This window comes from Microplitis mediator, chromosome 1 (genome assembly GCF_029852145.1).
Source record: "Microplitis mediator isolate UGA2020A chromosome 1, iyMicMedi2.1, whole genome shotgun sequence".
NCBI classification, from domain to species: Eukaryota; Metazoa; Arthropoda; class Insecta; order Hymenoptera; family Braconidae; genus Microplitis; species Microplitis mediator.
The window spans coordinates 28029811-28057783 of record NC_079969.1 but is presented as its reverse complement, the minus strand read 5'-3'; the positions used below and the strand labels follow the sequence as shown (position 1 = coordinate 28057783).

The following is a 27973-nucleotide window of genomic DNA, read 5'->3' as shown; positions in this document are numbered from 1 at the left end:
TACGTGATATATATTTTATATATATATATATATTCAACTGGAAATTATAGGTATATGTTAAATGGACAGATTTCCCAGTCTTTTTTTAAATGGCTCGCTAACAATGGCTAAGTATTGTTTCAATTCAAAACAATATTCAGATGCGCGGGAAAAATGTAAAAAAAAAAAAAAAAGTTGTCATGGCAAAAATTTTTGATTCAAGGAAATTTTTACTGAGTTCCGAAAAATATTTTCTTTACTCGATAAATTTTTTTTCGGTGCATGTTCAGGAAATTTGAAATTCAAACCATTTATTAGCCGATTATTTTCCCGCGCTTTTTTTGTTTTTTGAAAAAAAATTTATGGAATGTATGGCAATTTTTTCTGATTAATTTTTAAGAAAATTTTTTGAATTTGATGAGTAAGACTTGAATTTCATTCAAATATTTTTTGGCCCTGTGTATATTTACAAATTAATTAAAAAAAAAAATTAATGAAAAATTTTAAAAAATCAATGAAATTGCAATTAATTTACTTGTAAAAATAAATAATTTTTGAAAACTCAAAATGTCTCAGGGCCAAAATTACTGCGTCGATCACTTGGCTAAAATGTTCCCCATTATTTGTCTCCAATAAAAAAAAATTGAATTTCACAAACAATTTAATGGAATGAATTAAATTACACAATTAAATCAGCATTAATTTTAAGTGATCGATTGCGTGGCTTACTCACCAACTAATAGCTCAACGGTATTAACAACCGTTTATAAATAAACCAGACTAATTACTCGCCAATTACAAACTAATATGCCCATCATAATAATCAATTATTAGTAATTACGCTAGTGGTACTAGTACTGATACTGATACTGATAATAATAGTGATATGATTAATAGTAATAAATCTCACAGCAGTATACATACAAAAGACCAATAAAAAATTTGTTTAAAAAATATTTGTAAAAAAAAAAGAGAGAAATTACAATTACACAGAAATTAATTTTTTCAGCGCAAGAATTTTTTTCTCACCTCAAAAAATTTTCTCTTAACCCAAAATTTTTTTTCTCACCTCAAAAAAATTTTTTCCTAACGCAAAATTTTTTTTCTCATGTCAAAAAATTTTTTTGGGTGCGTGAGATTTTTTTTGGGAATTAAAAATTCTTGCGTAAAAAAATAATTTTTTTTACCGCAAGAATTTTTTTCTCACCTCAAAAATTTTCTCTTAACCCAAAATTTTTCTTTTCACCTCAAAAAAATTTTTTCCTAACGCAAAATTTTTTTTCTCATGTCAAAAAATTTTTTCGGGCGCGTGAGATTTTTTTTGGGGATTAAAAATTCTTGCGTAAAAAAATTATTTTTTTTTTGTGTACTAAATTAAATGCATTACGGTCATTGTCAATTCCATTTGTTCTTTGTCATGGTTACGTGAACATTTAATGCTCAGATTGCACATCAAATGCTAAAAAATTTTTTTTGTTCCTCATTTAATTAATCAATCAATCAATCAATTAATTAATCAATTAATGTAATTGTAAATGTCATTCATCCCACAGACAATTTTGTTTCATTTTAGCCTGATAACTAAATATATAATATTTTTTACAAGTTTTAATCCCGCATCTATAAGGAGACAAAACTTTTTTACCATCATTTTTACTCTTACAAAATTTCAAACCACATGGATACCAACCGATGCACAATTCAAGTGAACATGAACATGCGACAGATAAATTTGATGTATCTGCGCACTTATTTATTAAATTTATTTTTGGTGTCGATGTAGAAGTTGAATTATTATTTATATTATTATTGGTAGTATTAAAATTAAAATTTTGTATCACTGGTAAAGTAAAATTACGTACCGCAGTCGTGATCAGTGACTCAGAGGTACCGGGTCTCTGGATCCAGAGTTTCAAATCTTTGTTGCGAGTAAAAGTTGACTCGGCGGCTTCTGAGCAAAATGTTGAAATATGTTTAGATATCACTAGTGACTTATTAATATCTATGAACAGATCCATTGTATAGTTGGTGTAACCGCGATCCTCCTCGGCGACTCGCACAGTCCCGGGATTTTTCTGTCGGAGTTTCGACATCGCGTCCGATGATATAAAGTCCAGTTTTGAAAAATGGTTTACGAAACACATTACTTGGAGTTGAGTTTGTCCGCGTTCTACTTCCCCTAGTATTACTGCTCTTATTATTTGTACCTCCTAAAATATATATATATATATATAATTATTTATCGATATCAACAACTTTTATTTTATTTGTTGGGCTAGAATTTTTATTTTTAAATAAAAAATAATTTTATTTTAAATTCAATTTGATGACGCAGAGAGGAAATTGTAAAATCTACAGGTGCAATTTTTCAAAATATTTTTTTTTTTATAATTCATTATTTTTTAAAAATTCAAAAATTATTAGACGTCGGGTAATTTCAGTGGCATTAAAAATATAATAAAATATAAAAATTATAGATGAGTGTGAATGCAACATGGTATTGAAGTTCGCCAACGTCTACTAGTTTTTGGATTTTTTTAAAAATAGTAAATTATAAAAAAAAAATTGCACCTGTAGTTTATTAAATTTTCTACATGTGCATTTTTTTAGTTTTAGTTTTTTTTTGTAATTAAATTGGAGAAAAAAAATTCAAAAGTATGATACTGAAGTTAGATAACGTCTAATAATTTTTTGATTTTTTTTTAAACAATAAATTATAAAAAAAAAAAAATATTTGAAAAAATTACACCTGTAGTCTGTTAAATTTTCTACATGTGCATTTTTGAGTTTTTCTTTTTTTTGTAATCGATTTGTTGAAAAAAAAAATCCAATTAATAAATGATCCTGAATTTAGCAGACAATTAAAAATTTTTGGATTTTATTTTCGACTAGTTAATTACAAAAATTTAAAAAACTAAAAATATGCACTTGTAGAAAATTTTAAAAACTATAAGTGCAATTTCTTAAAATATTTTTTTTTTTTATAATTTATGATTTTGAAAAATTCCAAAAATTATTAGATGTCGGTTAACTTCAGAATCATATTAATAATTGTCTGCTAAATTCAAGATCATGGATGTAACTGACAATTAAAAATTTAAAAAATTTTTGAATAAATAAATAAAATGTAAGTAAAGAAAAAAAAAATGCGTATTCAGATCATGGAAAAATCAGCGCGGGCATTTTTGAAAATTTCGTTATTTAAAAACTTATAAATTGTCTGACGTCTGTTCCATCCATTCATAAATTATATAGAAATTTAGTCAGTAGACCGTAGTCCCTTTAATAAAAAAAAAAATAATTAACATACATTTCTGAAGTCAATCAATTGTGTCACCAAAGTTCCATCAGATCTTTGAAATTCTAGAGTAATAATATCTTCAGTAACATTTGAAATAATCGTTTCCGGAAATACATCTCCTCCCTGCAATGAATAATTTTCAGTCATTAATACAAAAAATATCAGCGAAACATATATCTATATATTTTTTTTTAAACTTACACTCAATCTGTCAAAAAAAAAGTCGATAAAAATTTTATGGCATCACAAGTAATTAGTAATTAATAATTAATAATTATTAATTACGTGTAATTTATTACAAGCAAATAACAATTTATTACAATTAAAAAAAAAATATATATAACTAAATAAAAAAAATGACAGCTCGAAAAAAAATCTAGGTTATGTTTGACGTTTCAACTGTCAAATAATTCCAAGACCATAAAAAAAAAAATAATCATCAACTTACTTGATTTTTGACGTTTATTGACAGTAAAGTCGTAGAAATACCGCAAGAATAAAATAACACTAAAAAAATTCCTATAGATTTTACGAATTTCTTCATAATTTTTTATATTTTTTTCGTTTACTCTCAGTACGACTCCATTAATTAAATAATTATAATAAAAATAGTAAAAATATCACTGGTAATTTAATTAATGTAAATAATTAATTAAAAAAGTCGCATTAGCGACGAGTTAAAAAATTTATAAAGTTACATTTATATACACGTTTTATTACAGTCCATAGTCCATAGTCCATTGTAACATTTGTACGAGTACTTGTCTATGGTCTAGTACTAGTACTTTTACTTACTACTAACTGGTACTTAGCACTAACTCGTGTACAATACAATAATTTACTTATACTTCACTTGTAGAAATATTTTCTATCGTTCATTTCCGTGGCTAACTCGGGCGCGCTCGGTTTCGCTAAAAAACAATGGCGGGAAAATTCAAATTTACCGTGCGATGAAAAATTGAAATTATTGTTTAAATTATTAATTTAAAAGAAGAAACAATTGAATTTATTGAGTGGGTTAATTAGTGGGTTTAATGAGGAGTTAATTAATGATTTTTGTAAATATTAATTATAATTTTAGTTGAGTTTAATTTAGCGCGACAGCGCCACTACTCAGTGTCATTTTTTATTGATTATTTTTTACAGATTTAAAAAATAGATTGTTGCTATTTATGAGTTTCTATTATAAATACTTTATATATACACATATATGTATATATATATACATATATATATATAATATTTATAATTATTATCACTATTATTATTAATATTTAAAAATAAAATGAAATTTTAAAAAATTTATTTATTTAAAAATTCAAATAATTTTTTTTTGTCATTTAAATTTTATATATATTAAATATATCATATTATTAATAACATAATTAATTAAAGTACAGTAATAAATAAATTTAATTTACAGTATGAATTTTTTTTATTAAAATTTTAAACGAATAGAAAATTAATTGCAAAAAAAAAATTAGTACTTCTAGTTTTTTTTTGGGGGGTAGAAATTGTATAAATATATAAATGAGTAGGTAACTCATATAAATTTATTTATGATTAGCTTTTCCTAATTTACTTGATCCTCTTGACTCTGGAGAGCCCCGTGGAGTATCAGTTCTATAAATATAAATATGAATGAAAGAAGTCATTTTATTTATTAATAAATATAAATAATACCGTAGCTCAGATCGTAAAAATTTAATAACCGGTGGAGTCGGTGGTCTTTCAATTGGCTCAAGATCGAAAGTTATGAGATGAGTGTAAACTGGAATCTGCGATTACAAAATTACAAAATTACAAATAGTAAAAATAAAATTTAATATCTTGTTAAATTTCAAATAATTGAAATAATTTACGAGCTTATTGAACTTACATACGGCAACGAGGTATCCATAACTGGTCGATCGATGTAAGATTTAATTTGATCAGAAGCCCCAGAAGGTTTCTCTAATTTTGGAAACTTTTCTTCTCCATTTTCTTTGCTCGATAAATTATTTGAATTATTTATTTTCCCTCCCAAAAATATTTCTTCCAGTGTAACGTCACTTGAATTATTCATACTCTTAATTTTTTTATTTATTCTTCTTGTTTCCGAAATTAATTATGACCATACATATACATCTATATATTTATATATACATATAAATATATAATTTATAACGAACAAGCTAGGCGTTAGTGACTTGTAAGCTTCTAATGATAAGTAAACAACGAACTTAGCAACGAATATTTTAATCGATATTTCATTTTTTTACCAAAATTTGAATACAAAAAAATTGAAACAAAAATTACATAACATGAAGGTAAATAAAATATTATCAGTCGTCAGTAAAGCGAACTAATAAAGAGATGTTTACATAATAGAAAGCAATTTGAATACAAATTATAATGATATAACATCAATAAAATTTTCCTCTTATCTCAATCTCATCCGCTCGATTTAAATAACATAATTACATAACAATTTATCTTACATCAATTATTTAATTAAAAAAAAAAAATTATCTAATCCACCCCCATACCGGAATTTTACCCCTTCAATAAATCTCCTAAAAAAATAATAATAAATATAAATATAAAAGCACATATAGAATACTGATGAGTGCGGAGGTGTCACGGCCATCGACCAGGGCATCGACAAAGCTCTCCTACGTCATCATTGTAAAAAAAGCCCCGTTGTATTGTGTGTATATGCGCTAGATTTACTCCATAGTATGCGCTGATATTAATTCCGTCTAAACCGCCACCTCCTTCACTGCGACCGCCGATCGCCACGCCAGGGATAAAAAGCTCTCTGTCAAAACCCGATGCACCCTCGGCGAGCGAAAAAAACCAAAGCTGAAAATTCTTAAAAAAAATCAAAATTTTCCTGCCCACCCCCATTCTAATCAACTAATTACTGACTGTAATTACAATCACAGATGTACGTTTCTGCGCTCGTACAAATGGAGTCGATATATTTCAAGTATTATCTGTACTTGTACTTGTACTTGTACGAGTACATGTACATGTAGATATGTACAGATATATGTTAATGCACATGTACAAGTAGAAACATTACATTGACGAGTATAGAGCCGACGAGCTGGCAGGAAAACGTAACTGGTCGTTTTATCGATCCTCCGTTCTCGTCGACGTGGGCAGCCATCTTTTAGGCTGCTTCTACCAAGAAAATAATGCTCAAGCGCAATGGAACCGCGATCCCTCTTTGCCTACACTCCTCTTACTCTACATCCCCTCGTGCACCATCGTCATCCACCATCACCATCACCCTCCGACACCGAGCATTGATACTCGAGCACCGTGATAACGGATACATTTTTCCGTGCGTTACACTGACGTGCTTGGTAAAAAAATTATCTTAAGAAATGTGTTTGTTACAATAATATACACCGATAACACATCTTTCTCTATGAAAGATAACATTTTTTAATACAAATTAATTAATACTTAGTATTATAAAAAAAAAAAAATTATTATTTACTAGTAGTCGAGTTGTGCTAAAGTGGAGTTACTTTTTTTTAAAAAAAACGTTCTGTGATTTTTTCCACGTTCTCGTTGACGTGGACAAATTATTAAAACTCATTTTTTTTTAACTATCTAACGACTAAGTAAGTACGAGTTTCCTATAACTATTTTTTGAATTTGAATTTCAAAATTCCCGCCCAAGTTTTTTTTGAAAAAACGGTTTCACAAAATTTTGTTCCCGTAGTAATTTTGTATTTGGAGTAAAATATTTGTTATTTTATTTCAATGTAAATTATCATGTTGGGTGGGTTCTTACTGTGGGGTCAAACCGATCGATGATGGTTCTGTACGACTATTTGATTTGTATTAAAGACATTTTAAAATAAAACATTTGTCTATAAATAATTTTCCGCGAGCAGTTTTTTTATTTTTCAGACAGAACTGGGTTAATTTTTTTTTTCATGCATTTATTTGCTGTTTTATTTTGTGGGCGGAGGGGGTTTTTGGATTTTATCGAGTGAGAAAATTATATTCCGAAAAGAAGGTATCGATTTTTTTTCATAATGTCGAGATTTTCAAGTGTCTTCTAGAATCCATGCCAATTAGGCTGAAGCACTATCTCCGCCCTCAAGCTCACCTAGTGTCGTGTAGTGCATCAATGTACGATATATATAGATGATATATATGTATGGATGTATGGCTGTGTGTAAATGTTGGACAATAAAAAGAAAAGTGTCTTGGATAAGTAGGAATAGACATCAAAGCTTAATAAATTGAAACATTTTACTCTATAAATGATGATGATACATTTCGTGTTACTGCTCTGTACTTTTTTACTTTATGTACTTTTTCATTATCGTTTCTTATATTTTTTTATAATTGCTTACAATTTATTTTTTTCTGTACTTTTTTATCAACTCATTTTATTTTTATTTTTAAATTAAAGTCAAGTATTTGCGTTACTGCACAAAAAAAATTTATTGGCGCAAAAAATTTTTACTCATAAGAAAATTTTTAGTTGTCCCTGAGAATTTTTTCTAGTCCTAAGAAAATTTTGTCCTCAATTCATAATGCAAAATATTTTTTACGTCAAGACATATTCATCCTCATATATTTGTAGGCTATAAAAAAAATATGTAATTTTTAGGCCTCAAAATTTTCTAGTAAAAAATTTTGAGGCCTAAAAATTTTCCAAGAAAATTTGTAGTTGTCCCTAGAAATTTTTTTTAGTCTTAAAAAAATTTTGTCCTCAATTCATAATGCAAAATATTTCTTGCACATACTTTTTTTCTGTATATTTTGTGATTTTAATTTTCAAATCTCATATATTTGTAGGCTACAAAAAAATATGTTATTTTTAACTCCAAAATTTTCTAGTAAAAAAACTTTGAGGCCTAAAAATTTTCTAAGAAATATTTTTTACGTCAAGACATATTCATCCTCATATATTTGTAGGCTATAAAAAAAATATGTTATTTTGAGGCCTTAAAATTTTGGAGTAAAAAATTGTGAGGCCTAAAAATTTTCCAAGAAAATTTTTAGTTGTCCCTAGAAATTTTTTCTAGTTCTAAGAAAATTTTGTCTTCAATTCATGATACAAAATATTTTTTACGCCCCATACTTTTTTTTCTGTATATTTTGTGATTTTAATTTTCAAATCTCATACATTTGTAGGCTACAAAAAAAATTTCATTTTTAGACCTCAAAATTTTGGAGTAAAAAAATTTTTAACTCTGTTATGAAAATGTAAATTTTGAAAAATGGGGTAACTTTTATAGTTCTAATGTTTTTACATTTCATTTAATTTAAAAATTATGCGCTGATTAATTGAATTTATTGAAGTAAAAGAAAAAAATCAGCAGTAAAAATTTTTGGAGCGTAAATAGAAATTTTTAAAAAATATTTCCATTAATTTATCAGCCTAGGGCTAATTATTTTATTTTTCATTGTAATTGAACTGTAAGTCCGTCAAAGGCACAACAGAAATTTCATTTCGCAGCCGGCAAAAGTATGAAAAAATATCAGATTAAGAGAACTATAAAATATTAAGTCTTGACATATTTTTTTAACTCACAATAATTCGTAAAATAAATTTACCTCAAAAAAAGTTTAAACAATTTTTTTTACATGAACACAAAAAGGCGTAGCCAGTAATTAAAATAAATAAATCTTATTTATGATGATTATTTTACAGGATGTTCTAAATAAAGTTTAAAAACGGATATTTAAAATTTATAAAAATAAATACATAAAGACTGAAATAGATATTTATTAATGGTGTTAGAATTTATGATCGATTTTTTTGGAATTTGTGTCACATGGGGTGAGTAGAAGCCCTACGAGAATACTTAATTTTTTTTTTGTTAGTAAGGGATCTTTTGAGGTGACCTATTAAAGAGATTTTTTTTCATTCCCCTCTTTATATTTCATATACATTACGTTCTTTGGGAACTTTATTTTATTAAACCATCAACGTCTGCACACTTTATATTTATTTTTATTTTCATCCGAAATTTTTTTCTATTTTATTCAATACCGTAAACTTAAACCTAAAGCTCCTCGGACTTTATCGGCTTATTAAAAGTACACTGTTAAAAATAATTTGAAAATTACAATACAAAAGGAATTGAATTTTCATAACTAGATATTTGAATTGTATTTTCAATGAAAAAAGCTTTAAATTTAATATACGTAATTTAATAATCAAGCTGGTATTCAAAATTAAGAAGAAAAATATGAATTTTAATAAACGTACTGAAAATTTATACTAGATTTTTAAATTTTCAAAGCAAGTATTGAAAATTCTAAAACATATATTGAATTTTAAAAGTTCTATTTGAAATTTCATAATACTTATTTGAAAATTAAAAAAAAAGTATTTGAAATTCCAAAGTGTTAATTTGAAAATACAAAAACGTGTACTTCAAATTCTATATGAAATTTCAAGCACAAATGTATGTGTTTTTTGCGTTATGTACAATCTTTGAAAATTCAAACAATTTTTTTTTTTAGTTCAAATTTTTTTGACTAAAAAAAAAATAATGAAAACTCGAAAATTTCTTCAGACCGCAAACAAATACAAGGGAGTAATTAATTTACCGTCGGCAATTATTAGACAATTACATAAAACAATTATAGTAAACCGGTGATTATGACGCGGTAATCACTTCTTTGAGATTCTATATCCACTTGCTCGAGCATTAAATCATTAAATACACTGTCGAAATAAACACTAAAATATTTCATTTATTTATCAACCCTGTTGTTAAATTAACCAGAACAATAGCTCAGTATTTTTAAAACTACTCCGCATTAAATATTAAAAATTTAATTTTCCCGGGTAATAAAAAGTTTTTATTACTTTTGTTAATTAAATTTTAGGCATGTTTATTTTAGTTTTTTTAACCGAAATTAATTTGCTGGTAAAAATTGATAATAGTTGTGGTAATAATAGAACTCAAATTAGGCAATATTAATTTATTTTCAATTGATTATTACTTAAATATTAAATTAAATTTATTTTAAGGGACAAAAAAATGTATTTTAGAAGTATATTCTTTATTCACTTGGTCAATATTGATCCGAATAGCTTTTCTTGTTCATCTTTGCATCTATATTCAGGCTATATATATATACATATATGTTCACATATGTCTATTGCATTATTTCCTATTTATTATCACATACAACCTAGATACAAGATTATATGAATCATCATTTATATTTTTATTATTATTATTATTATTACGATATATAAAAATAATAACAATAATAATAATAATAATCATCTTGAATGATTGTAACGTTTTTCAATGCAAAAATAGTTAGTGTTATAATTTTTTTAAATAGAATTAATAATTATTGGATGATAACTTCTGCAATAAATTTCGTAACAGTTACTATCAGGATGGTAATATTTACTATCAGGATGATAATATTTACTTCTGCAATAAATTTTGTAACAGTTACTATCAGGATGGTAACAATTATAATTTCTGATGGTAACTGTTACCATCTGAACTACAAATATAACTATTTAGCATAATAATAATAATTAATTCTAGTTAACATACAGGATTGTAACAATTATTATAAATATGGTGAATATTACAATCTAGATGATTTGTATAATCATCTAGATAATATTCACTACCATCGAATTAATGGTAGAAATTTTACCATAACTATATAGTAGTTTTTATTATTTAATTTTCTGAGTGTAAAAGTATTCATAATAATGATAATAACAATAATAATAATAATAATAATAATAATAATAATAATAATAATAATAATAATAATAATAATAATAATAATAATAATAATAATAATAATAATAATAATAATAATAATAATAATAATAATAATAATAATAATAATAATAATAATAATAATAATAATAATAATAATAATATAATAATAATAATAATAATAATAATAATAATAATAATAATAATAATAATAATAATAATAATAATAATAATAATAATAATAATAATAATAATAATAATAATAATAATAATAATAATAATAATAATAATAATAATAATAATATTTTTAAGGTGACTCGACTTAATGATCAGACTTTTTAATTTTTGTGTTAAAGGAAAAACGGCTATACTGATCTGCTTAATTAACAAATTCTTTTTTAAAATTCAAATTGCGTATGAATTATTAAACGTGGATTAATAATCCTAAAATACATCATTTTAAATGCACACTGTAATACCATACATCAATTGAATAGATTATAATCATCAAAGATGTTAATATTATAAATACGGTTTCGCCCCGAATAAACTTGCTAGGCTCATTAGTAAAGATGCTATTCTACTTCAAACCGTTTAAATGATGTTAAAAAAAAATTGTCTGAATTCTCCAGATGATGATGGTACAACAAGTATTCCAGGCAAGTATATTCGGGATGAAACCGTATTTATAATATTAACATCTTTGATAATTATAATCTATTCAATTAATGTATAGTTACAGTGCGCATTTAAAATGATGCGCATTTGAATTAACTCATACGAAGTTTACATTCTAAAAAATAATTTTTCAATTAAGCAGATCAGTAAAGCCGTCATTCTTTAACACAAATAATAATAATAATAATCGTAAAAATAATAATAATAATAATAATAATAATAATAATAATAATAATAATAATAATAAAAAGGTCAATTACTCCGAATAAAGTAATTACGTAACTAACGTCATTGAATTTAATAAAATAAAAAATCCATTTTTCAATTTACCAATTGACATTTAATTAAATAAAATAACAAATATATTATAAGTAATAAAAATAAATTAATACCCAATGATCCATTAATTCCAAATTACAAGCATTCAATTGCAACAACAAATTATTTATACCAAAGTCATTTTCGATGTTTAACTAAACGTCAGATATGACGTGTCACGTTACAGGACAAATTAACGAATTAATTGAGGAATTATTGTCGGAAATAATAACAAATAAAGACATGGATAAAAATAAAATTATAAATAAAGGTGGACTTGTAGATCTTGTGCTATAGTTAGTATACCCAGACTGAAAGAACGTTAGGTATCTCGTAAAGTTGTTATTGTAATCCCCCAAGTGATGAAACGTAATGCCAGTGCCCACGCATGTGTCAAGGGCGAACTGTCGCCGTCGAAGGACACGGCTCGGTTATACTGCCAGCGTCAATGGAGAATTCGACTTATTATTATATTTATTCCGGGATGCCATCATAATAATTTCATTTTTTTTTTTTTTTTATTAATTGTTGACAGAACAAAAAAATTGAATTAATGCCAATACGACGTTTTATCTTCTTACTCTCATATATACATAATATATATATAATATATTCTCTTTTGTTTCGACCTCGCTAACTAAACTGCAGTAGCTCCTTATTGATTTCATACTCCCAACTATTCACTGATATCATTATTATTATCATTAAAAAAAAAAAGTAATTGTACACGGAGAAAAAAGTATAGTAAAAATTACTAGTCAGCAATAATTACATAATAAGATATTAAAAATTACTATACGCAATGTATTTTTTGTTAACACGATTATATTTTTTTACTATCTGTATAGTAAATTCTACTCTGTATAGATAAAATTAAAAGTTAGTGGGGACAGCATATACAAAGATGTATTACATCGGGTCATCAGACATTGGAAAGGACTCGCGCGCGGGAGATCAGGGTTCGAATCTCGGTTAAATCACTTGATTTTTTAAAAAACAAAAATCCACACTAACACCAATACAGATGACAGAAATAATAATAATAATAATCAATAATAACGAAATGTTGAAAAACTATTAAAAATTAAATTTAATTTATTTCCATTCTAATATAGTAAAATTTACTGATCGAGATAGTAAAATTTACTAAATGGGATAGTAAAATTTACAAAACTGGGATAGTAAAATTTACTACGACTTGTAAAATATACTAATCTGTTTATGAATTTTTCATATAAATCATAAGCGTTTCAAGATTACTATCCAAATTTAGTAATTATTCTCATATTTTTTAGTAAAATTTAATATATTTTTTTCTCCGTGTAGGAAAATTTTTTTAGAAAAAATTCCGAGTAAAATTTAATAGAAAAATCCTCATAGATAAAAAAAATCATTTAATTAAAATGATTAATCATAAAAAAATTGATATTTAAATGTTAAATAGACCGACGTAAAGAACGGCTTGTTAGTGATAGCAGACGGAAAAAAATGTTAACTTTCCTGTCGATAACAAGAAATCATTTATAACGGCATCGACCTAGAGAGTGAAGTGGAAGGATAAAAAATTGGACAGTATATGTGTAGCATAGTAATTTGTACGGGTGATAATGCAGAGATTGATTGAGAGATACAGATTAAAACTGATAAATCGAATCGAAGAGAATCAGTAGAAAAGTCTAGTGCGTGTCAGACATGAGGATTCTGCGTCTTTTTGATTTTGGTCTCACTATTCCTTACCCTCGTGATGGATATCGAGATAATATCAAGATATATAAAGATTTCTTGGGTATATATATTGTGTATACAGTACATATATATAGAGCTAAAGCCCATTTGATTTTTACCCTCCCTCTGTTTGTTGTTTTCCCTCGACGATAAATTTTATTTGTACGCAAGATTAATGTCAGATAAGAGGATCGTATATTTTATTTACTCATTTCACTATTTTTGAGTATCTTATTTACTAAAAAATATATATATATATAGGGGAGCCTGGGGCACGAAGGCCCCCTTAAGCCGGTTTTTTCTTTTTGTGGCTTTTAACCATCAAATTCGTTTATTTTCCGTCTATTTCCGAAGAATCAGTCGAAATTTTGCATAAAATCGAAACAAAATTTTTTTTTCGAGTGGTCCATTGTGCCCCACATATTACATATTGGCCTAAAATATGATAAAAACATTACATAGGTCATAATTTGACGGAAAATGAAAAAAAAAATAATTTATCCGTTCCAAATTTTTTTTTCTGGTGATCCATTTTGCCTCACATATCACATATTGACCTAAAATATGATAAAAAACATTATAGAAGTCATAATTTTTTACCTAATTTTTGAGGGGGGCCTTCGTGCCCCAGGCGCTCCTATATACTGAAAATAATTAGGAGTCACTCGGAGTTCCGGAGTAAAAAAAAAATCACTTGCATACGGAGTAAATATCGAATTTGTTTTTTTAAAGGAGTGATTTCGGAGTGATCTAGATTTTATTTAAATCCCCATTCACTGATTTGGAGTTTTAATGTTGGAATCAACTCCCTTGGAGTAAATTTCACTCCGAGATTAAATAAATAGACAGTCATTGGCTCCGCATTTACTCCAAATTCAGTATGGATTTAATCCGCGTTCACTTTGAAAATTTTTTACTGTATAGTTTTTTTTTTTTTTATTACGAATGTAAGTCGATAAAAATATTAATTGTCAAACTTTTTGGCAAAGTCATTGGAAACTGATCAAATATTATCTAGATCATGATTCAGTATAAAAAAATCTGATAAATGTTTAAATTATTTTAACTTGGAAACCTCACGTTTTTAGTCTTATTTATTTTATTTTTTTTTCATGCGAAACTTTTTACCCTTAACTATATATAGATATAGATACTTGTTTTTTATTTTATATATTTTTTTCATACATTTCCGTAGTCACGGAATAAATCTGACTTCCATTTTTTTTTATTCCTATACTTGGCAAATTTAACTCGCCAACTTTGATAAATATATCACATAAATTTATTTAAAAAAAAAAATTCAATACTTGGATATTGCGAAAAATTTTTTCTCCAAGTGGAAATTTTATAATTATTTGAAGTAAAGTTTTAATGATGAAAAAGTAGTTAATAATATTTTTTTACAGATTTTTAAGTCTTAGTATAAATAAAAAAAATAAAGTGCCATTTATTTATTCCTTTGAAAATTAACTTCACTAGACGAAATTCAATTTATTTTAAGAGGAAGTTTAATTAACTGAGAGTCCGGATTATGTACTGAAATTTCTGTTGATATATTTATATATAATTCATGATTTTACATATTTACTGCTGTTATTTACTGATTGTAATTATTGTTGTAATTAATTATTCATTTAAAATGCGCAATTAAAATGAGTTAATATTTAATCACGTGACAAACAGCAATTAATAAAGTCATATTATTTAAAAAAAAATAATAAGTTGATAGTAGTAACGAATGATTTATGCTTTTTATATTATTTTAGAAAATACATTATATATTACATATATATTGATGTTTCATTCACTCACAATATTATTTTATTTGTAAGTTATTCTTTCTTTCACGAGGGAATATAGAGTAGATTATATTTATTTTGATAATAGCTGCAATATTGATCACCATAATCATCAAGTTTATTTTTAATATGACTATTATTATTATTATTATTATTATTATTATTATTATTATTATTATTATTATTATTATTTTATAACCAGGGTTTGAATGAAATTTCGTAGATCGACAAATAAATTATTGATATTTTTGTTACATAAAACATTTCTATTCAAAAATTAATGCGCAGAGTTTTTGAAAGTCATTTTTTGTTCTATTCCTCATTAAATTATTAATTAACGTCAATTTGATGCTTCATGTTTAATGTTTAATATTCAATATCTAATACTTAACATTTGATAACTACAATAAATATATGCAGGTATTGATTATCAACTAATGATTAATTGATTAACTAATTAATTAATAAATATACTCATTGTAATTTTGGAAATATTGATATGCGTATATGTATAAATCATTTTTTATTTGATGGCCCTTAGGGAGCTACAGCCAGGGCCGGATTTGAAATTAATGCTGCCCCTGGGCACCGGAAAAAAATCCGCCCCAATACTGGAATTTTACTTAAACTTACAGTTCATATATTTAATTTTTCAAAATTTTGCCGCCTTAAAAAATTTGCCGCCCTGGGCACTTGCCCCGACTGCCTCTAGTGTAAATCCACCACTGGCTAGAGCTGGAATAAAAACTATTATCTATTCCTCTAAATTTGAATTGAAAAATTTCAAAAAATATATAAAAATTGTAATTTTGTTTTTATTTGGAAGATACTCAAAAATTTGATACCGCGAGATTGTAGTCAGCAGATATAAATTTTTATAGTGCATTTATAGAAATGGTATTTTATAGATAAATGGGGTCGAGTATTTTTTCAGAATGTGCAGAGCAAAAATTTTGATATTAGATAACGTCATTTTGATCATTTGTACTAAAAAATTTTGGGCGTTTATATTTTTGAGTTTCTAACAATCAAAATTTTTTTACTGTTACTTTTTTTGTGTCAATTCAAAAGTGAGAGAAAATGAAAAAAAATACGCTACGTAATTTTGAGTTCCAAAACCCGCTAATTTTGAAACTCATATATAATTCAGCCCAAAAAAAATTTTCAATTTTCTACTCTCCGCGTTAATAAAAGTCCAGTTATCATCACAAAATTCGCCAGCAGCTAAAAATTTTCGAGTCCAAAAAGTAAAGCGCGAAAAAATTTCAGAGTATAATGACCTCAAAATATGGAAATTTGAATTTAGTTTAACATGAAAATCTTAATTGTAAATTTGAATTATTTAAAATAACAGTACGACGTACAGCACATGAATATATCATACGAGTACATAACTCAAGTAGTGCAGTATTATAAAAATTTTTAAAAAGACTAGAGTAGAGTCAAGTAGAGAGAGAGAAAGAGGGATTTGCGAAACCACGTATGAAAGAAAAAATAACAAAAAAGGTCGACCGCACGGAATTTGCTATACAGGTCACAGAAAATGTGGGATGCTGCAGGTGATCTCTGAGTTTAAAGAAAAATGAGAAAAAATTGTAAAGCAGCATGAGATGGGAAAAAAAATGATGGATAACTTCTTCCAGGAAATGAATATTAACTTTCTTAATCCAAGTCCATCCTTCTATTCAAATACTCGGAGATTGAAGTTTATTAATAATTAATAGTCATTATTTAATTATTTTTTTTTTTTTACTTGAACTTTTACTTGACCTTTAGCTTTAAATCCCACGTATTTGAGTTTCGCAGATCCCAATCCGTATTTTTATCCTTTTTTTTTCATCTTTGCACCAAAGGAATACATTTTTTAAAAATATCAACGCAAGTTTAAATTTAATTCTGAACTTACTCTCACGGATTTAAGAAAATCTAGATTTTTTTGGGCGCCATTTTGCCCCCTCCCCCTACATGTCGGAATGAGTGAAAAAAAACTGATAATAATTATAAATAGTAAAACTTTTTATCATTTATAGGAACAATAAAAATAATTCAGTTGTCACTTTATCACATTTAGCAGCAAAGAGGACGATTGTAGTTGTGTTGGTCTATATATATGTATGAAGGTTTCGTGGGGGTCCAAGGTCGTGTAAAGTGCGATATCAGAGTAAATAGAATGCTCCAAGTTTCCTCCAGCAATCGCGATTGCACTTACTCTTGGACTTACATATACTTTTTATTTTATTTTACTTTATTCCATAGTATAAAAGTTTAGTGATGTTGGTGTGTGTGAGTGTGACTTTTATCGAAAATGGAATCGTTCGAGCTGAACGATTGCTATAATTTGATAATAAATTGTTCAAGTGTCCGAGCCTCGAATTTAATGTAATTGAAATTAAATACCGATTGCTCAATTACGTTTGTTTCGATCGGTAATTTTATTTCCTATTTAATTAATTTTTTTTTTTTACTGTCATCAATATACAATTACTGTTATTTTCATTTTCATAAACGACCTAAAGTAGAGCGAAATGGACACGAAAATTTTAATTAAAATATCATACTAATTTTTTACTGTTATTAAGACTCTACTTTTTTTGTCTGTCAATTTTTGTTTTTGTTTTCTTTTTTTTCTACAGTCCAGCTGTGAAAATATTGATTTTTTTTACAACCCGTATGAAAAAACTTTATATGTGAAAACATATATGATAGAATATATGAATATTATAATGTGATATATTGTAGAATATATAAAATAATATTTATATTTTTGCCGTATTAATATATGATAATATATTGAAAAAAAATATATTACTAGAATATATTACCCATATATTTATCAATATATGACGTTTTTATGTGTTTTAAAATATTTTTTTTTATATTGATATATTATATTGAAAGTAGTATATTAATTAATATATAGTATTTTTTATATTTTTTATATATGTTTTCCAGTATATTGTAAAATATATGTTTTTGAGACCATATACCACTAATTATACGAGTCAAAATATATGGAAATATATATCAAGTTTATTATATTATCCTTACAAATTATATATATGGGTCATTCCATGTCAAATCGACAAATTTTTTACCTGACCCCCTTTGATTTCGCTGAAAATTTTCTATCTTTTTCTACCCCCCGAAAGTTATTTTTCAGAATTTTTTCAAATTTTTTTTCCCGACTCAAAAAAAGTTATGAATTTTTGAAAAAAACCGCTCTTTTATTTTTAAATGGCCAGAACTTTTTCAAAAATTGACCGTTTGGGAACTTTTTTTTTTCAAAATTTTTGTTTTTAAATGTAGTTTTCGAAAGAAAATTTTCAGCGAAATCAAAGGGGGTCAGGTAAAAAATTTGTCGATTTGACATGGAATGACCCATATACTATCCATATATGACAAAAATATATTGAGCAAATAAATGTATTATTATAAATATATAATCCAATTTATGTAAAAAACATATATTTTTCAATATAGATATTTTTGCCGCTATATATTTATCACATATTCACCATATATTTTTTTATATACTTTTAACAATATATAGCTTTTCCATGCGGAAAGAGCTGTTCAATAAAACTAATAATTGAAACAATAAACCGATAAATATTTTTCTACCCCCTTTGACTGTAACATTTATTTTTCTTGCATCAAAAATTCAAAATTCCCTCGGTAACACGAAAAAATTTGTAATTTTGGTTCGATTTAGAAAAATTTCATGTTTTCAGTTGACATGAAAGTGTGTATTGAATTTTATGACAATAAATGTAGCCAATAATAGATGAATATTTTCAAAAAAATTCCATAGAGTTTTCAAATTTCCCGCCTAATTTTGATTTCCAAATAAAACGAATTGATAATCTGGCCAATTTTATCCCGACCAAAGTTTTAGTTGACTAGTGCACCAGTTTCTCAATTAAATGAATGGTAATTTTGATTACTGTAGATAAACTACTCAATCAATCCCTTGCCATTGATTCATAATTAAATTATACGATCCCAAAATCACTTTGACAGTTTCGGAACACCTAACTCGATCAAAATGTCATCGGAATATCCAATTATCCCTTCCCTTGATAGTTATAAAGGCAGTCAGTTAACAACTCAGTTAATTTTTTAAAATTTATTACAGAAATGCCGCCAACGAGTAAAGAAACTGAAAATGTTGCCGAAAGTTTGGCCGCTGGTGTACCAAGTAATACACAAAATCCAGCATTGGCGATGCCAAGTACAACACTTAGGATAGTTGCATCCAGTGAAGATTTTACTGGTAATTACAATCATAAATAATTTATGTCTGCCTGATAAAAATATTTTTTATTTAACTAAAATCATGCAAAACCAACACTAGGAGAAAGTCCGTTTTTGGCCACTTCAGGGCCAATTTTGGGCACTGGTAAAATTTGAAAAATATATTTTGTAAACTATACAATGACTATAAACTTGAATAAATCTAATAAAAATTTTTTTTAATCTATTACATGTGAGATCCCATACGAAAAAATATATATCCGGGCAAATCTGGAATATGTCGCATATATGCAACAAATATATAAATATATGTCTCATATATACAGATTTGCCCGGATATATCCGTATATATATTTTTTTCGTATGGGGATCAAAATTTAAGAATCGAAATTTGAACCGAATATTTGAATTTTAGTCTATTAATTCAAAATTGCATCTGATTTCCAATAATATCATTTATTAAGTACTTAAAATTGACGTCTAATTACGCAGGCACGTCATTACACCAAATTAAGGTATTTGAGTTTCATGGAAATTCAAATTTTCATGTGATCCCGAGTCGAAAAACAAATTCGGATTTAAATCTCAAAATTCTCAATGAGGTTTTTGAGGATCAATTTAGAATTTTCAGATCGACAGTAGAAAGTTATCGTAGTTTAGTCCTCAAAGTAGTAGTTACGACCCATTTTACCCCTTTGACTACTAAACTGGAATAACATGATCTGGATTAGAGCCTCAAAATACTCAAAACATACAGAAATTATTTTATCTACATCTGAACCTCAAAAGTCTCCGGTGATGTCAAAATTTTTCAAAGTCCGAACTATAACTTTTCATTCAAGGATTTTGGGGTCTGTTATGATTTAGAATCGATAAATTATTCGCATTTCGACCTCATAGTTCTCATTGAGAATTTTGAGTACTAAAGTTACTTTCTGGACGGCAAATAAAACATCAAAGGAATTGGGACTTTTGAGGACAAGTAGAATTTGTTTTTTGACTCGGGATAGACAGTATGAAGTAATCCGTCATTTAATTAGACAAATTGATCATGAAAAAGCCTCAAAGACCACAAAAAATGAAGTAATAGACATAATTAAGCTAAACAACTTAACAAATTACTTGCAGAAGCGATTTCAGAACTTCCGACAGAATCAACAGCAGCTAAAATCGAAACAAAGTTAGAAAATGTTGGTAAAGAAATAACAGCAGCAACGGGAATACCAACATGGGGTTTAGTTGCTATTTTAATTGGTAATTATTAACCCATTAAATTTTAATTACTAAGTATAAAGTAAACAGAAATAGATCTATTGAAATTAAAAATAAAAATAATTTAGCGGTGGGCGCAATAGTGCTGGGCGTCTGTTTCTGCTGTATAAGAAGATGCTTCCGGAAACGGCGATCAAAGGACGGAAAGAAAGGTCTCAAAGGTGCAGTGGATCTAAAGGGAGTGCAATTACTCGGAGGAACGTACAAGGACAAGGTTTGTCATTCGGGTTCTCCATGCTTTCAATTAGTGATTAGATAATAAATTTATCCCTCGGTGGAATCCAATTGCATTTGCGCAGGTACAGCCGGATATGGAGGAACTTACGGACAATGCTGAGGAGCCCGATGAAGCAGAGAGCAAACAGAGCGAGGTCAAACTTGGAAGACTACAATACAAGGTATCCCAAGTCGTTACAAGTACCAACTTTGCTGAGGACCTTTCCTTCTTTTTAACTCGACATTTAACTTTTTTTTTAACGTCACAATTTTTAAACATTTTTTATGTCAATTCTTGAAAATCTTTTCCAGCTTGAATACGATTTTAATTCAAACAGCTTGGCAGTCACGGTAATAAAAGCTGAAGATTTACCGGCTTTAGATATGGGCGGAACATCCGATCCTTATGTCAAAGTTTATTTACTTCCGGATAAGAAGAAAAAGTTTGAGACTAAAGTTCACAGAAAGACACTGAGCCCGGAATTTAATGAAACCTTTACATTTAAGGTAATTATGCTTTTACTTAATTATCTATTCAAAAGTTAATTAATTATTTTTCCTCTAAATTAAGAGAATAATTTTTTTTTTTTTTAATATTTCTATTATTTATTTTAATTTTCAAGATGAAAAATTTTTTTCGAGCTTAAACCCATAAATTTTTTGGGCTCATATATTTTTACCCAAATAATTTATGTAAAAAAAATTTACTCGGTGATTAATTAAAATTTTTCAGGGATTAGAAAAAAAGTTCGTAAGAAATTGAAAAATTCTATGGGTTTTTTTTATTTTTTCTAATGTTTAGTAGCGAAGTATCTGAAAAAAATCTCCGTCATTCGAAAGCCAATTTTGTGTAAAGATTCGGGTTTACATTAAATCACTTTTTTTTACTGTGTGACAAACTCACAGTTTTTTATTAAATTTTATGGGCTGTGAAGTCTGATAACAAACTTATAATTTATAAAGTCATTCATTTTTCAGCCTCAGAAAATTTTTTCCATAAAAAAAACAAACTACTATTCACTTTTTCAAAAATTTTTGCCGCTCAAACCGTATGAAAATAACATATAAGTAAAAATATATGATAATTATCAGAAAATATATGTGGCCAATTTAACTATATTTTCTGATATATTTTTTTTTATATTAAAAAATATAATATTCATCATATACGAGTCCGCACATGTTTAGCATATATAAAATATAGATATATATCAATCATATACAAAAAATATATTTTTATCATATATGAAAATATATATTCTTGTCATATACGAAAACTATATTTTTATCATACATAAAAATATACATATCAATCATATACAAAAAAAATATTTTTTATCATATATGAAAATATATATTCTTGTCATATACGAAAACTATATTTTTATCATACATAAAAATATATATATCAATCATATACAAAAAATATATTTTTATCATATATGAAAATATATATTCTTGTCATATACGAAAACTATATTTTTATCATATATAAAATTATATATATATCAATCATATACAAAAAAAATATTTTTATCATATATGAAAATATATATTCTTGTCATATACGAAAACTATATTTTTATCATACATAAAAATATATATTTCTATCATATACGAAAAATATATTCTGATCATATATAAAAACATATATATTCATATTGTGTATGGAAAAAAAAAGTTTCTTATTCGTATGATCAACTCCAATTAAATTAGATATAAATTTCAATATACTCTTTAAATTGCAGTTAAAATTTTCAAAATTAGTTAATTTGATGCGAATATATATACCCATATACATATACATACACCGAATAAAATATATGCTTAAATATAACAAAGAAAATATATGGTGCCATATATAATATAAATTATATGCTACCATATATTTCATTTCATATAAAAATTTTATATTTTTTGAATATAAGAAATATATCAATACAATATATTATAAGATAAATGTAAATGTATATATAGCTTAATATAAAAAACATATAACTTACATATATATGGAACACATATATTTATTACTGTATATAATTTTATATTAAATCGACCAAAATCTCTATATGATTTTTTATAATATATCATATATTTTTTTGTTGTAAACATATATGATTTCATATATTTTAACCATATATTGTTTTTTCATACGGGTAAATAAACAATTAATTTAAAAATACATTTTTTATTTAAATTCCGCGCGAAAAAATCCCATTGAGTATCGCAATTTTTTTTACCCATAAAAATTTGTTCAGAAAAAATAAATATTCGAAAATTTTCGTCTGTCGATTCTTTGAATTAAAGCTTCCTTGTTAATTAAATAAACTAATCAGTGAATTTAATCAAAAGGGTGTCCCGTATGCCGACGCAATGAATAAAACACTAGTGTTTGCAATCTTCGACTTTGATAGATTTTCAAAACACGATCAAATTGGCGAAGTAAAAGTGCCGCTATGCCAAATAGATTTAGCTCAGACGATCGAGGAATGGAGAGAACTCCAGAGTGTTGAAGGAGAAGGTGGACAAGTGAGTGATCCTTCGCTATAAATTATCGTCCTTGATTTTAAATTTATGTTCTCGCAAAACTTTACTCATTTTTCATGTAAAAAAACTAATAAATATTGAATTTAAATAAATGAGCGATAAAAATAAATAAAATAATTTGTAGGACAACAAACTTGGTGACATTTGTTTCTCTTTACGTTACGTACCGACAGCTGGAAAATTAACAGTAGTAATTCTCGAGGCCAAGAATCTTAAGAAAATGGATGTCGGCGGTCTTTCAGATCCGTATGTTAAAATAGCACTGATGCAAAATGGCAAGCGTTTGAAGAAGAAGAAAACTTCTATTAAAAAATGCACATTGAATCCTTATTACAATGAGTCGTTTACATTTGAAGTTCCCTTTGAGCAAATACAAGTAATTATTTTTTTATTAATTATTATATGAGCGAGAGGAGTTGGCTGACGTTTAATTGAAATTGAAATTATGTTTTTTTTTTAAATTACAGAAAGTTAATTTAGTGGTAACTGTAGTAGATTATGATCGCATTGGTACGTCAGAACCAATTGGCAAATGTATTCTTGGTTACAATGCAAGCGGCACTGAATTGAGACATTGGTCTGACATGCTCGCATCACCAAGACGACCAATTGCCCAGTGGCATACGCTCAAGGATCCTGAGGATGGTGATAAGAAAGACTAAGAAAATTAAAACCAAAAACAATAAAAAAAAAGGTAATTTACTTCATTTTTTATTTTTTTTATGAAAGTCGTAACCCACAAATTTATTTAAATTTTTTGTCATCGAATTTCACACGAAAATTTATTTTTTTGTGGGATACGACATGAAATTAAAACAGGACTTTTTTTTTTGATGAAAAAATAAATTTAACCCTCGGTAATTTTAAATACACTGGTCACAAAAATTAAGGGACATAAAAAAATCCAAATTTTTGATGATACTGAAGTTAGCTGACGTTTAATAACTTTTGGGTTCTTTTTTGAACAATAAATTATGAAAAAAAAATATTTGAAAAAATTGCACCTACAGTTTTTTAAATTTTCTACGTGTGCATATTTTTTATTTTTTTTTTTTGTCATGTATTTGTTGAAAAAAGAAATCCGAAAATTTTTAATTGGCTGCTAACTTTAGGATCATAATTTTTGAATGAGTTTCGACATGCTGTGACTCGATCAATGATAACTCGGTGCCAAATCGTCGTAGAGACTTTTTGAGGGCGGCAAATTAAAGGGCATAAAATTTCCTAAAAAAGTCATAAGATCAAATTATCAAAAAAAATTTATTGAAGCCCATAGACTTGTTGGAAGACGAGCAAAAATTTGGAAATTTTTTTTTTGAGTCAGTTTTCTTAGGATTACTCCGGAACCGCGCATGAGAAAAAAATTTGAATTCCAGATCTGAAAACTAGAAACTTGAGGGTAAAATTTGCTTTTTTTATTTTTATTTTACGACCATTTTTCACCGAGTGACAGCATGTTGAAACTCACTCAAAAATTTGGAATTTTTTTTATATCTCTTAATTTTTGTGACCATATTAAAATAAATTTTTTTTAATGAATGATTTTTATGGAAATTAGAAAAATCAACTGAAATTAATTAAAAATAATTTTTACTGAGGATTAATTAATAAAAAAAAAAAATAATATTTAAATTTGTGACAATAAAGCAAAAAAAAATTTTTTTCTAGGCGTATATTCGCTTCATCTAAAAAACCAAACAATAAAAAAAAAGAACAAAGCTCTGAAATAAAAAATAAAAAAAACCCAGTAGATAATGATTAATTAACAAGAGTTAAAAAAAAATAATAATAAATAAATAAATCAGCAAAATTACCATCAAACAAATAATAATAGCGTTAAACTATATTCTGATGGAGTGTAGTCTTGTATATACACATATATATAATAATAAAAAAAAAATATATATATATATACATCTATATATATACATATATTAAATATAATATATAATATATACACCAAAATATATTATCTATTATACGTTTTTTCTGTAGAGACTTATGAGATCTTTGATGCTGAATTAATTGATAAATTGTTAAATTACATATATATGTATATTTAAAAAAAAAAAAAAGAAAAAAAATAAGTGAAAACCCCCGCACATTTTTATTTTTTGAACTTGATAATTTTTATTTAAATGTTACTAATTAATTAATTAATTAATTGATCGATTAACAAAAGTTCATTAAAATGCATTGAATACATATATATACATATTGTAGATTTATTGTTAAAGATCGTACAGATTTTTTGTTTTCAAGAGTAAAATTATGATATCTACTATTATTATTATTATTATTATTATTATTATTATTATTATTAGTATTATTATTATTATTATTATTATGGAATAAAAAAAATTATACTCTTGTATACAATGTCTTCGTACGCTACAATAATAAACAATATTAATATAAATATTTAATTATAGACTTAATTATTATTATTAAATAAATATTTATTGTATTGGCCATTCGCGTTTTCGAAGCTGAAATAAAACTAAATATATGATTATTTATATATAATAAGTAATATATTAATTAAAAATTATAGCTGATGATACATACAAATGCTTAAAATTATAATAAATATATTAATAATACATATTTTAATAAAATATGTATGAAGAATGACAAACAACGATAACTTGTAACTATAACCATAAAAGACCAATTTTAAAATGAAGTAAATCCCGTAGCTTCGAGGCGCGAAGGTCCGTAATATTTAAATTTTAAATAAAACAATAATTATATTAATACTTGTATGTATATTTTAATTATTAACTTCTTTTTTTTTAATTTTGTTACTCAGTTTTTTTACGCGACAAAATGGCCGTCGTGTATTGACTGCGAAATGGCGGGCAATTTAAAATTTTTAGGTTAGAGTGTTTTTTTGGTTGAAATCAGTGGAAAATTATAATTATTATTAAAAATTATTGTTGATTTAATAAAATAATTAATTAATAATTAATATATACATATAATTATTAATTACTATATTCGTATACTAAAAAAAATGTAACAAATGTAATTGTTGAGAAAAAAATTAAATGCAAATTCCCTGTCAAAATTAAAAATAAATAAAATAAGAAAAATAAAATAAAAAAAAAAAAAAAAAAAAAACCAAATGGGCCTATTCAATCTGTTTACGCTGTTTAACATAATATATAAAAAAATCATTATAATAAACAATAATAATTAATAATAACAATAAAAAAATTATCTATTATTTTCTAATCACTTTTTTTTTATTCACAGAATTTTTTAAAATTTATTATTTTTATTCCTCATTACAAAGGTGTAAATATTTTTTTTTAAATAAATTTATTCGAATATATTTTAAGAGAATCTAAAAAAAAATAAAAATCCCGTTTCCTTTTTATTTATTAATTTAACAAAAAAAAAAAAAACGAAAAATTTTCTTAATCCTCGTGGCTAAAATATTTAAATGTCGGCCTTTTTTTATGCGTAAGCTTTTTGCTTCCGATTGAAATGAAAAATAAATTTATTTACTTTGAAAATTTGAAAAAAAAAAAATTAACAGCTAAAAATATTTTCAGTATCACAGATAATTAAAATTCGTATCGTCCGAATTCTCTATTAAAAAAAAACAAACGGACAATATTACTTGAAATTACATATGTATTACAAAGTATTTAAAATAATAAATATATAATAATAATAATAATCAATGCATATACGGTTTTATCACTACGTTGCAATCGTTATCACTATTAATGTTGTTAACTATACAAAACATTAAACAAATAAATAAATCGTATGAACAAAAAATGAAAAAGACGAAATAAAAAAAAAAAAAAGAAAAGAAACAAACGATTTCTTCGCATTACTTTGATAGACGCTTTAATCTCTGCAGCTTTACAAATTATCATATTCATCAGTATTCGAATGCTAAATATATTAATTACTAAATATCATTAATTAATAAAAAGAGTATTTTTTTTTTCTTGATCAAAAATTTTAATTTGTTGTCATTAATGTCCCATATCTCGGAAACTATCAAAATTACGAAGAAAAGTAACGAGACCTTTTTTGAAGATATTAAAATTTCCCACAACTTTGGTCTCTTTTAAAAATTCCGAAAAATCAAAACCAAAAAAGTTACAGCCGTTTTAAGACAACTACAGATTAAAAATTGT

At 25.8% G+C, this 27973-nt stretch overlaps 3 protein-coding genes across 4 annotated transcripts in view; 1 reads left to right on the top strand and 2 right to left on the bottom strand.

Annotated features, from left to right (window-relative positions):
- LOC130675317 (uncharacterized) overlaps positions 1-27570 on the top strand; it is a gene marked incomplete in the record, with an annotated part of 143049 nt that extends 115479 nt beyond the window's left edge. The window contains 9 exon segments of the mRNA XM_057480900.1: positions 19660-19797; positions 20907-21032; positions 21119-21264; positions 21350-21448; positions 21579-21773; positions 23619-23795; positions 23938-24189; positions 24281-24507; positions 25482-27570. Coding sequence (XP_057336883.1) covers positions 19660-19797; positions 20907-21032; positions 21119-21264; positions 21350-21448; positions 21579-21773; positions 23619-23795; positions 23938-24189; positions 24281-24475 — 1328 coding nt within the window.
- LOC130675326 (out at first protein) lies at positions 4-4084 on the bottom strand. Its single transcript, XM_057480913.1, has 3 exons — positions 3729-4084; positions 3290-3403; positions 4-2189 (listed from the first exon to the last, which is right to left on the bottom strand). Exons 1-3 carry the CDS (start codon positions 3822-3824, stop codon positions 1518-1520), a joined length of 882 nt encoding a protein of 293 aa, XP_057336896.1. The 5' UTR covers positions 3825-4084; the 3' UTR covers positions 4-1517.
- LOC130675345 (uncharacterized) lies at positions 4763-5483 on the bottom strand. Of its 2 annotated transcripts, none has more exons than XM_057480952.1 (3): positions 5160-5483; positions 4964-5058; positions 4763-4903 (listed from the first exon to the last, which is right to left on the bottom strand). In XM_057480952.1, the coding sequence occupies exons 1-3, from the start codon at positions 5343-5345 to the stop codon at positions 4834-4836; spliced, it is 351 nt and encodes a 116-aa protein (XP_057336935.1). In that variant the 5' UTR covers positions 5346-5483; the 3' UTR covers positions 4763-4833. The 2 variants fall into 2 exon arrangements, with proteins under 2 accessions (XP_057336935.1, XP_057336945.1); XM_057480962.1 differs by having other exon boundaries at positions 4782-4903; positions 4993-5058.
- Positions 27571-27973: the final 403 nt, after the last annotated feature.

Excerpts from the sequence above, each read along its gene's own strand:
- LOC130675326 (XM_057480913.1), bottom strand. The coding sequence starts at position 3,824 with ATGAAGAAATTCGTAAAATCTATAGGAATTTTTTTAGTGTTATTTTAT. Across the intron at positions 3,404-3,728 it reads CAATAAACGTCAAAAATCAA|GGAGGAGATGTATTTCCGGA; the intron begins GTAAGTTGATGA and ends TATTCATTGCAG. Across the intron at positions 2,190-3,289 it reads AATTGATTGACTTCAGAAAT|GAGGTACAAATAATAAGAGC; the intron begins GTATGTTAATTA and ends TATATATTTTAG.
- LOC130675345 (XM_057480952.1), bottom strand. The coding sequence starts at position 5,345 with ATGAATAATTCAAGTGACGTTACACTGGAAGAAATATTTTTGGGAGGG. Across the intron at positions 5,059-5,159 it reads TGGATACCTCGTTGCCGTAT|ATTCCAGTTTACACTCATCT; the intron begins GTAAGTTCAATA and ends TTGTAATCGCAG. Across the intron at positions 4,904-4,963 it reads TTTTTACGATCTGAGCTACG|AACTGATACTCCACGGGGCT; the intron begins GTATTATTTATA and ends TTATATTTATAG.